This window comes from Eurosta solidaginis, chromosome 1 (assembly GCF_040869045.1).
Source record: "Eurosta solidaginis isolate ZX-2024a chromosome 1, ASM4086904v1, whole genome shotgun sequence".
Classification (NCBI taxonomy): domain Eukaryota; kingdom Metazoa; phylum Arthropoda; class Insecta; order Diptera; family Tephritidae; genus Eurosta; species Eurosta solidaginis.
In genome coordinates, this window is record NC_090319.1 from 348,670,430 (window position 1) to 348,681,365 (window position 10,936).

The 10,936-nt window shown below is 34.5% G+C and overlaps 2 protein-coding genes across 10 annotated transcripts in view; one reads left to right on the forward strand and one right to left on the reverse strand.

Moving 5' to 3' along the window:
* Octbeta3R (Octopamine beta3 receptor) overlaps positions 1-10,936 on the reverse strand; it is a 492,955-nt gene that overhangs the window by 163,043 nt on the left and 318,976 nt on the right. The window lies entirely within an intron of this gene.
* Positions 364-1,005, forward strand: LOC137244647 (uncharacterized). Its single transcript, XM_067773944.1, has 3 exons — positions 364-495; positions 567-732; positions 823-1,005. Exons 1-3 carry the CDS (start codon positions 397-399, stop codon positions 894-896), a joined length of 339 nt encoding a protein of 112 aa, XP_067630045.1. The 5' UTR covers positions 364-396; the 3' UTR covers positions 897-1,005.

The following is a 10,936-nucleotide window of genomic DNA, read 5'->3' on the forward strand; positions in this document are numbered from 1 at the left end:
TTATCGGTTGAAATTCAGATGAATTTGGAGTGGAAGCATTTAGGCGACGGCGATTTTTAAAACCTATGTTCAAGTATATTATTTTTGTCAGCTCTGGACTGCGTGGGCGTGTTGTATTTTATATTGTCATCAAATTTTACATTTTATTTTACTCATTTTATTTTAGCAATATTGAATAATTGCAAATTGCAAATCATGTCTTTTCATTCATTAAGCCTTTAATACTCGTTCAATGATTAAGCACTTATACTAAATTTTGGTCTGTCCAATGTTTGGCTTGACTAAGCTTCATCAGTTTTACAACGAGTATAAAATGTCGCTGTCAACAAAGTTTTATCAACAGTTTTTGTTCAAATTTGCATGTGCCAGGAGCATCTATCGATCGACACAATAAAGATGGATAAACAATGTGTCCTCATTATGGTGCTGCTCCTCGCATTCAGTTACTCGTATGTAGCTTGCAATGCTAAATCAATTGCTTCAATAAGCTATCAGGTTTCGAAAAAAAAAATATGTTAAAACTTGAAACTATTTAATTATCAAATTTTATAAATCAATGCACACAGGCTGATCAACCAATGGATTTTAAAAGTCACCAACCACATAAGCGTTATCAAAACGACGAACGAAATGATTACAACACTCTTGAGGGTAAAGCAATGAATGATGACTCGGACATATTTGATGACCTTCAACCGGACATTTACGACAATTTGGTGCGCATAATAAGAGGTTTGCATAACATCAGCTATGAAATGCATATGAATACATATTATCTTGTGTTTATTAAATTATATTTTATATTTTTAATTTAAAATTTAGAAATGCAAAAAGATCGAGCACGAATAGCAATACGTTACAGACCAAATTTGGGTAAACGCGCTAAATCATTTTAATAGAAATTGATGATAATTACATGGAAGAAGAAGCGGAGCCAAGACGAACACGAAATTAACCTGAATATTGGAAATATGATTATAAGTGCAAAATTTAAAATAAAGGAAAAAAAAGTTATGTTAATAATAATGAGCTTAAAGACCGCGGTTAAATAAAACACAATGTTTAAAATTGCATTGGGTTTTTTTTTTTAATTTGTCAATATTTCGGCTTCAATCTGAAGTCATCTTCAGGACTGTAAGTAAACACAAATATATAAAAAGGGGAACATTAATTTCGGATACATGGTCATTAAAATTTACTTTATGCGCCTGAAAAAAAAAATATAAGGCGCGATAACCTCCGAAGAGTTCTAAGGCCGCACTTCTCTTCCAATTTGCGTCGTGGCCCTCTTGCTTTTCCATACAAACTGGCCGGACGGGACTTACATGTTTTATGCCGATTTCGAACGGCATCTGCAAGGCAGATGAGTTTTCACTGAAAACTTTTCATGGCAGAAATACACCCGGAGCGCTTGCCAAACACTGCCGAGGTGGCGACCCTGCAACTAGGTATACATATAAACGAAACACAACTTACACTTGTGATTATTCTTGATCGACTTATCATATGTTCGAAAAAAAAAGTACAATAAACATCAAAAATGTATAAAGTACAGTAAATGTAAACAAAAATATGCACAAACAAATATATAGGGATACAAACAATAAAACAAAGAATATGTCGTCATCCAACATTATGATTTGTTGATCCTAAATATGCTGCTAGCGGAATAATTTCTGAACGCTGCTTTCTTTCATGTGCGTCGTGAGACTTGCATTTGGTGTTGTTGTTGCTTAAACAATAAATTGCGATATGCATATGCGCATTGGTCTCTGTTCCATTTTAAATTAATTCTCTTTTCATTAGGCGTGTTCATAATGTGTTTTTCTATGTCCAATATAGTAACACTCTGGAAATCGGGATAGTGGCTCGTATCCTTACAGTGGGCCGTTAAGGCCGTTTTATTTTTCGAAGCGTAATTCCTAAGTTTAATATTAGACTTATGGCCGGAAATCCTTGTCTTTAATTTTAATTTGTTTGCCGCCAGATATACCTTCTCGCATAATCGAGACCCGTCACCGTTGCATGAGATTTTGTATATTACGTTGGATTTCTCATCCTTTGGAATTCTGTCCTTTGTATTGCTGTAAATATGTTTCAATGTATTGTTGTATGCGAACGCTATTTTGACCTTTTCTTTGTCATATAAATCCGATCTCTTGATCCTCTCTGCTATTCTTGGGACATAGGTTATCGCTTTGTATATTTGACCAAGCTACTTGGAAACTCATTTTCCCCTAGAGTTTTATTGATTATCGTGATATTTTTCTTGTGGTACATTCTGTCGCTTATTGTAAGTACCCGTCTAATGAAGCTTTTGGCGGTATTTAATATTGTACTTTTTTCGTGTTTTGAATAAAATTTAATTAGTCTTCCCGAAGCTGTGGGTTTTTTGTACCAGGCAATATATAATTTGTTGTTTCTCTTATTGACTAACGTGTCCAAGTACGGTAGTTGACAATCTTTCTCAACCTCTATTGTGAATTGAATGCTTCTGCTGTAGCTGTTGAGTTCAGTGAGAACATTTTCAATTTCTTCAGTTTTTACAATGACAAATAAGTCGTCTACACACTTGGTAAGTAGGCGTTGTTTGCTAGTAGTTTTTTTCGAATCTTGTTTGCAGCTCCCCCATGACATTGTCAGCTATGACTGGGGAGGCTGGTGAGCCCATGGGCATTCCTGTACGTTGTTCGTATATTTCTTTGTTTCATTGTATATAAAATATCGATTCTCTTTTATGCAAAATTTCACCATTGCACTATAGGTCAAATGACCACTTTTTCTGTGCGAAACTAATTAATCCAACAAAATCATGGTACTCAAATTAAAACTTGTTAGCATTTCAAGAGTAAAAGTAATTCTGTTAAAAAAATGGAAATTAACCCATTAAAGGCCAAAAATCAATATTAACCCTTTTGCAACCATTAATGCAAACATGAAATTCATTCGTTTATTTTAATTATAGTAAAACATTTAGTACTTGATTAAATATAATTCATTTTGTAAATTTAAATCATAACGACACTCTTCACATTCATTAATTTCATCGTGTTCGTTGCCAAGTTGAAATTCCTCTATCGTTTCACAGCTACGTAATAGATCAATTACTTCAGGTGGAAGTGTTGAACGCTTCCGCTTTTGTAAGCGTATCCTTAAAAATGTTGTAGAAATTAATGGATGATGTACCCATAGCTCTATTAAATACGCCTAACAGATTATTGATGCGGTTGTTCCTGCGGGCGTGATTCAGTCTATCGGATTTGTATATTTTATGTCGCGATTCAGCAGCTTGTTCTGCAAAAAAGCCTAGTGGGAGCACCGTATTTTCTATTATTTGTTTTGAATGCATGAGGACTTTATGTACCGTAGAAGTCATTGGCAACCAGCAATATAGCTCCGGAAAATGTTTTGCTGTCTCAAAGCAATATATATCAAATTTGCTTGAGTTTATTTCGAACTGGCTGGATAAACAAATCAAAATGATTTTAAATCGAAAAATAAGCTCTTTGTCAACACCAGTTATTTCAGAAAAAATCTCATGATCACTAAATACTCGACGAGCAGTGTTTCCGTCATTTGTGGAACCGCAGCCACTACTCTGGGCATGTCCACGCGAAGTCCGAGCTTTGTCCAAAAATCGTTTTGTATTTCTGTTTTTCTTTTTAAGATAATTGACTTATCATCTCCTCGTATCTGCCACTTTATCAATTTGCATTTATAGCCTAAATGTATTGTAAATTCAAAAAATCTTATCCAGTAGTGAAGGGGACTAACTCCAAACTTTAAATTTTCTGCACGGAATATTTCACTTTTTTAATCAAAAGTATTCATATTCGTTCTTGAAGATATCTAGCCTCCTGTGACATTTGTTCCACTTTCAAGCTAATTTTACGCAAAAAAAAAAATATAATATTTGTTTAATTTTTTTTCTACTTCATCCAAAATTGTATTTTGTTTCATTTTGCCAACAATGTCTTCCAAACGGCATCAAATTGTCCTTTTTTGTGCATTCTTTTCGCCATATTTCAAACAATTCTAATTTTTTTATACCGAGGTTAACTAAAGAAAAGAGGTATTAAACGTAAATTGCAACAAATCGCAAATTAAAATAAATTGCAAATGACACATTATCTATTAATTAATCTACTTATGAAATTTGAAAGAGGTCAAAAGGGGTCAAAATTTTATAGAGCTTACAGAAAGTCAAAGCTAGAGACAAATTGCACCGTTTTAAGGTTATGCAGACTATTAAGTTATTTACAAGTATAGCGACATATATAAAAAGCCTTTTAATTAAAATTATTTCTACTTACTTCTATCTTTATTTTCCATTTTAAATTAATCAATTATTGTTAACTTAATTCAAGAAACACGAACTTAAAATTTACCGAACACTACTGCACACACAGCTGTGTAACCGTTCTTTATATTTAGCATAAACAAAAATCATGTGGCTTTTTGTTGAAGTAATTCCAACTAAAAACAACAAAAAATTATTTATAACGGCACTTTAATTTTATCACTTTTGCACAGCAAAAGCTGCCATTTAACCTATAGTGCATTGTGATAAATAGTTCCCTTGTTAAGGATGTATGTATATTCTGTTATATTTTCCCACTTTGCGGATACGATTTCAATGGCAAAATCAACCGGAATGCTTAGGAATAAGGAGACTACGTCCAAGGAAACAAGGCTCTCGTCATCATAAATATATATGCGATTGTTTGTTTTGTCTCTACCAGTGTTTTGCGTGTGAATTTGTCTCGTGTGGAAATTGTGTTTTTTTTTAGATGATCGTGTACAGTGTCGTGAAGTTGTTTCTTGCCACTTCTTGTGATTCCTTTCACAGTTTGTATAATGTTTTCCCCATCTGCTGTAAACTTAAATAGAGGAAATTTCTGGTTTTCGGTCGAGAGGGCATATTTCGGGCCCAGGGATAACAGCCATTGTATATCATGTGGTATCTCAGTTTGGGTGGTATTTCGGAACCATTGTGGTACCACCCTAATATTCAATTTTTCCTTCTCTTGTTGCCTTAGTTTTTCGTACTTTTTTGTTTGGCTCTGTTTAATATTGCTTGTGAGGTTGTCCAACAATTTATTTTCACTTTCGTAGAATTTGGTTGAATGGTGAGAATTAAGAGTGTGGTTGATTTCTGTTCTCAGTCTATTTGCCTCCTTTCTGTTTTGTCTTAGGAGGTCATGTTTGATCCATATTATCATATTTAAAAGCTTCGTCTGCACTTGATTAATGAATGTGAAAATTTTGTTTGTGAACTGCGTACCAGTTGTAATTTGCCTGTTGAGAAGTTTCGTTCAAATGACTATACTGACGTTATTTTTCCATTAAATAGTTCGAGAAATTAAAAAACCTCTGTATACTTTTTGAAGCTGTTGTTACGAGTTTGCTCAAAATAATTCGGGTTTCATTTAAAAAAATCCCCAATTGTTAAGGTAGCCTAACCCCTAAAATTAAAGTGATTCGTTTGAAAAATTAGATAAATAATTCCAAGGCGCGTTATACCTCTGAAGAGATTTCGGCCAAGCTCCTCTTCCAACGACACCTTAACGACAGTCTCAAATTCTGATTGTTTCATGGCGAAACTGAATGCAAAGCGGATGAATTTTCACTGAAGATAAATACACTCGGAGTATTTGCCAAATTACTGCCTCGCAGCGACCCCGCTTAGAAAACATCTTTTTAATTGAAAAAACTTATTTCTAAAACTTTGATGCTGCTTAGCATGGGCCTTGAAACCAGAACATTCGGTGCGGTAGGCGTAACACGCTACCCAACACCACGGCGGCCCCCAAACCTGTGTAAAAAATTAGGGATTTTATGCTTAGTTACTTATCACGTATTTTGAGGCCGTTGAACATGATGCTGCTATTTGTTCTTAAAAATGACTTCTATTTCTCAATAATATGGGATTTTCCTTATAACGAAACAACGTATACGAAAAATATGGCACAAGGCGCGCACGTTTTTTTTTACAATAATAGTAATATCTTTCGTTCATTATTGTTTTAAATTTATATTTATTAACTTTGACGACTTTTTAGTTCGATATTGTTCAAAAGCGTTTTTTTAAGTTTTTTTAAACTATATTTATTTGTTTGCAACTCTCCTTTGCGGGCCTAGCCAGAGATTTACAAACAAACAAACATACATGCATACATATGAGTGAAGCTTATATAAGTGTGTTAAAATTTGACGCGGCTGCAGCTGAAGTTACATACATAACGAATCAACATATTTAGAGGCTTTAATTTTCCTTGATGGGTAACCATGGCGTATGAGCGACATTCTGATATGTATAAGCCTGGCATTTTACATTAAATGGACTACAGATAATTTTCACTACAACGACTTACCGTTCAGCATGTGGTATTAAAAGGGGTTGATAAGCGCAATACAAACCTTTATAGTTTCAAAGCTTCCGCAACCCAATTGTCAACCTCACCTACGAATCCTGTTACAAATATGAATGTGTCATACACATGCCTTGCAGGCGAAGCTCTGGCGACCCCAAGTTCTTCATGGAAGTAGGAGGTGGGGGGAAGGATGGCCTAGAAGGTTTAATGTGGTCATATTAATCGTTCCCGAGATGGTCGGGCTAGTACCTTTATGATGCTTTGTTACCGGAACGTACCGGATCTGTATGCGACCTTCGGGGAGTGTCTTTATCGTTAACATAACAACAAAAACCGTCCAGCATGCCTGACTTGTTTTTTATTTACACTTAAAGATTAGGAAATGACCAGAAGTCGCTAGTCAAGCTGTCGAATTTTTGGAAGTGTTACAAATTTGATTACGTAAACAATTTTGCTCCCTGTTCAAATCTTAACATTTCATACTAACATTTTAACTCTCAAATATGTAAAGTTCTTTCATAATTTGTTAATTTCAGAAATGAAAAGGCCGAACAAATCTTCAGCAGCATGCCGTACTAACGTATAGCAACTTTCTGGGGCTTCCGCGAAAATTGGTGGAAGAAGAAGTGGACGATTTCTCAAGTGTTAGTATAAAACGCTTCACAATTTACCCTTTAGAAACTTAAGTTTGAATTCTTCAGGATTCCGCATATACTTTTTGCTTAACTTTTAAATGCAAACTTAAAGTAAACAAAACGAGCTGAAGTGTACTCTGAAAGAAGTTATCTCTCAAATGGCACCTTTCAGAACATCACCCTTAGTTACTTTGTTGCAAAACTGCTATCATACAGAATTATGAGTGGCAAGATACTAATCTGCTTTTAATTTATAACTATGGTCAAGTAAAAATTCTCATGGCAAGCCAGTGTTATTTTATTATTTAATCAGCCTTTTGTCTGGTTGCTCCCTAGTGGTGGGTATTGGGGAAATTTGTTTATTGTGTAAACATGTTTGCTCATTATACATTTTGCTTTGTATGGAGAAATATAGAATGTAAGTGGTGGCGTAATGTGTGGCAGAGTAGAAAAAAGGCAAGAGGAAAAAAAAAAAAACATGAAAAACCAAGCCCGAAATCAAATGGCATTTTATCGGTTAGTTTTTGAAGTCGTAATGCATTGTGATCGATAACAACCGCTATGAAGAACTTATCGGATTTTTATCCACGAGTTATCGTATTGTTATCTATTAGTAGACGGTTTGATATCGGAATGTATACCAGATATCTGCTTTGAGTACTAATAAGATTAGTGCACTTAGTCATGAGCCAAAAAATTGTGTCTAAATGTGTACTTAGTCAATACAGAAAAATGCTATGAGTGATTAGCACATAAAATAGAAAACACATACGAGTGCCCCGCAACACATATATCACATACATATATGACATTGTTGAGTATAAACTGAAATCATAATCGCTTTAACTCAGTAGCATGTTGCTTTCGTGTGTAGTACACTGTATACTTCGTTTATTATCGGTTTTTCTTTAGCGCTGTATTCAGTTTAGTTTCGTGTACATTAGGCCGGGTCGATTTGTGGGGAGGCAAAGAAATCGTCCATTGCTCTGTGAAAATCATATTCTAGGGATCAAAATAAGAAACTTTGCTGAAGGAACCATACCTCTAGAACGAATTCTGATGTCCCCCCTTTGGGTCGTAGGGGCAAATTTTGCAAAATCCCACTTTGAAATGCATGTGTTTTTTCTTTTTGGGGTTTATTTTTCTCTTTAGAAATTAATTTAGTCAGAACATATGTAAAAGAAAAAATGAATTTAACTTAGTAGTAGAAAAGAAATTAAAAAAAATTATTAGAAATTAGCGTTTTTACAACCCCGTTTTAAAACCAAGGCATCACTGTGATGCATTTGCATGTCGTAAAATTGCTTGCGTTGTTTTTTTTTTAAGCCACCACAAGACACAGCAGGTAGAATTGAAATTGCCCCCTACCCAAAAGTTTGACCCAAAGGGGGGACATCAGAATTCGTTTTAGAAGTGCGATTCCTTCTTATTTTGATCCCTAGATCACGATTTTCACAGAGAAATGAGCGATTTTTAACTCGACCCGCCTAGTGTACATGGTTGTGTTGATAGCTTTAGAAGACTGATATCACTTCATTCATTTTATTGCACTCTTAGTCTTACTTATTCCAATTAGTGTTTTCGTATAACACAGTTGACTTTCTTGCTCAATAAAACAATTCACTGAACTGCTGAACTGAACAGAACTGCTTCGTGGCTTATGAGCGGTTATTCATTTTACGAAGCATGACTATGTAAATGTGTGTTAGTGTATATAAGTGCTTGGTATTTTTTGTTTGTATATGCACTAATACTCATTTTTTGGTTAGTCCACTAATAACCTTAAAAGATGAATAATTGCAGCTCACTGATGTATACGAGGTAAATACGAGTCATCGGTTATTATTGATTGTCATTGACGAGTAATGGGCGTGATACCGATTTACTATTGATGCGCTATTTGTTTAATAATTAAGTGTGATCAGTTATTTATGCACAAGTTATCGGTTTGTTATCGTAATTTTATCGACAGCTTATCTGTTTGCTATCAGACGGATACTTATAATAGTGAACAATTCTTGGCTGATCTCTTACGGGTAGGAAACTTTTTTAATCGTTTTTTTTTGTGAGCTGAAAAAAATTGTCCTAGGTGAAAGTTTATGAGATGCCGGTGATACGTATAGCATTTTTATGACGAATCATACATTTTTTTAGTTTTTGGACTTTTTCAAAAAAATCCACAAATAATAATTAATTCCGAACTTTTATTTTGTAAGTTGGAAAGTAAAAGTCAAGTTAAGAACTTTATTTTTTAAGGACAAATTATAGTCAGGCCCACTCAAAAACAACGAAATGTGAAAACTATTTTCATTTAAATCTACAATTTCATTTAAAGCTCAATAATATTTCGAGGAAAAATTTAGACATTTTTCGCATGAAAACTTAGTACTTAAATATGAAAATGTAAAGGTGTCGGGTGTAACCGAAAATTATATACTCAGCGTGAACTTCTTCATAACACGTGGCACCGCCCGTTTAAAAAAAATGTCTCCCCATTTCTTCTTACAACAAAACTTGATTCAAAACTAGCTTTTGCTAAGTTATAGCTTATTATTCTAGTCTACGACCCTTTTAAACTTGTTTTATACCTAAGTTGCCGTGGTCTTTAACCGATCCCGTCCATTTTTCCTAGAAATATTTTCCGCTATAAGGAAAATATATGTACAAAATTTCATTACGATATGTTAATTTTTCTTCGAGTTATGGCTACCGAAATACAGAAAATTTCTCAGTCGTAAAAGGGGCGGTGCCACACCCATTTTCAAAAATTTTAGTATTTTCCAATTTAATGTTATAATTTAATTTAGAAAGTAAAATTCTATGGATACAAAGCTCTTTTTCGCTAAGATATAGCTTATTGTTTTCGTCTACGACCCTTTTAAAAACCTTCTATATAAAAGCAGGCGTGGTCTTTAACCGATATCGTCCATTTTTTCTAGAAACATTTCCTGCTATAGGGAAAATTTGTGTACCCAATTTTAGTATGATCCGTTAATTTGTTTTCGAGTTATGGCTGCCGAAACATAGGAAAAAAGTTATAAAAGGGGCGGTGCCAAGCCCATTTTTTAAAATTTGAAGTTTTTCCTATTTATTGTTGTAAATCCACTTGGGAAATGAAATCATATTGATATAAACCTCTTTTTTGCAAAAATATAGCTTAGTTTATTTGTCCACGCCCCTTTTAATCTTTTATATAAACGTGGGCGTGGGTTTTAACCGATTTCGTTAACTTTTGCTTCAAAACATTCCTTATAGTAAAGGTAGCCTCTCTGCCGAATTTTGTTACGATAGGTTTAACGATTTTTGATTTATGATTAATAATATTTGCAAAATTGATTTTATCACAAGTAGGCGGTGCCACGCCCACTAAATAATCAGGGTTTTTGTGTTTTCCAAAATGTTATATATATTAAAAGTGGGCGTAGTTATCATTTCGCTCATTTTTCACACCAATCTATTCTGAGTCCAGATAAGCTCGCCTACCAAATTTGGTGAAGATATCGCAATATTTACTCAATTTATCGTGTTAACGGACAGACGGACGGACATAGCTCAATCACATTTTTTTTTTCGATACTGATGATTTTGATATGTGGAAGTCTATATCTATCTCGATTCCTTTATACCTGTACAACCAACCGTTATCCAATCAAATTTAATATACTCTGTGTGCAAAGCACGCTGAGTATAAAAAGTTTAATTGGGACAGCAAACTTTTTTAAACTTAGAGAACTTTAAAAAATTACTTACTTACTTACTTACTTAATTGGCGCTTAACCGTCTAAACGGTTACGGCCGTCCAACAAGGCGCGCCAGACGCTCCTTAGCTCCGCCAACCCGCGCCAATTGGTGACACCAAGCGAGTTTAAATCGTTTTCCACCTGGTCTTTCCAACGGAGTGGGGGCCGCCCTCTACCTCTGCTTCCA

Excerpts from the sequence above, each read along its gene's own strand:
- LOC137244647 (XM_067773944.1), top strand. The coding sequence starts at position 397 with ATGGATAAACAATGTGTCCTCATTATGGTGCTGCTCCTCGCATTCAGT. Across the intron at positions 496-566 it reads TTGCTTCAATAAGCTATCAG|GCTGATCAACCAATGGATTT; the intron begins GTTTCGAAAAAA and ends CAATGCACACAG. Across the intron at positions 733-822 it reads TTTGGTGCGCATAATAAGAG|AAATGCAAAAAGATCGAGCA; the intron begins GTTTGCATAACA and ends TTTAAAATTTAG.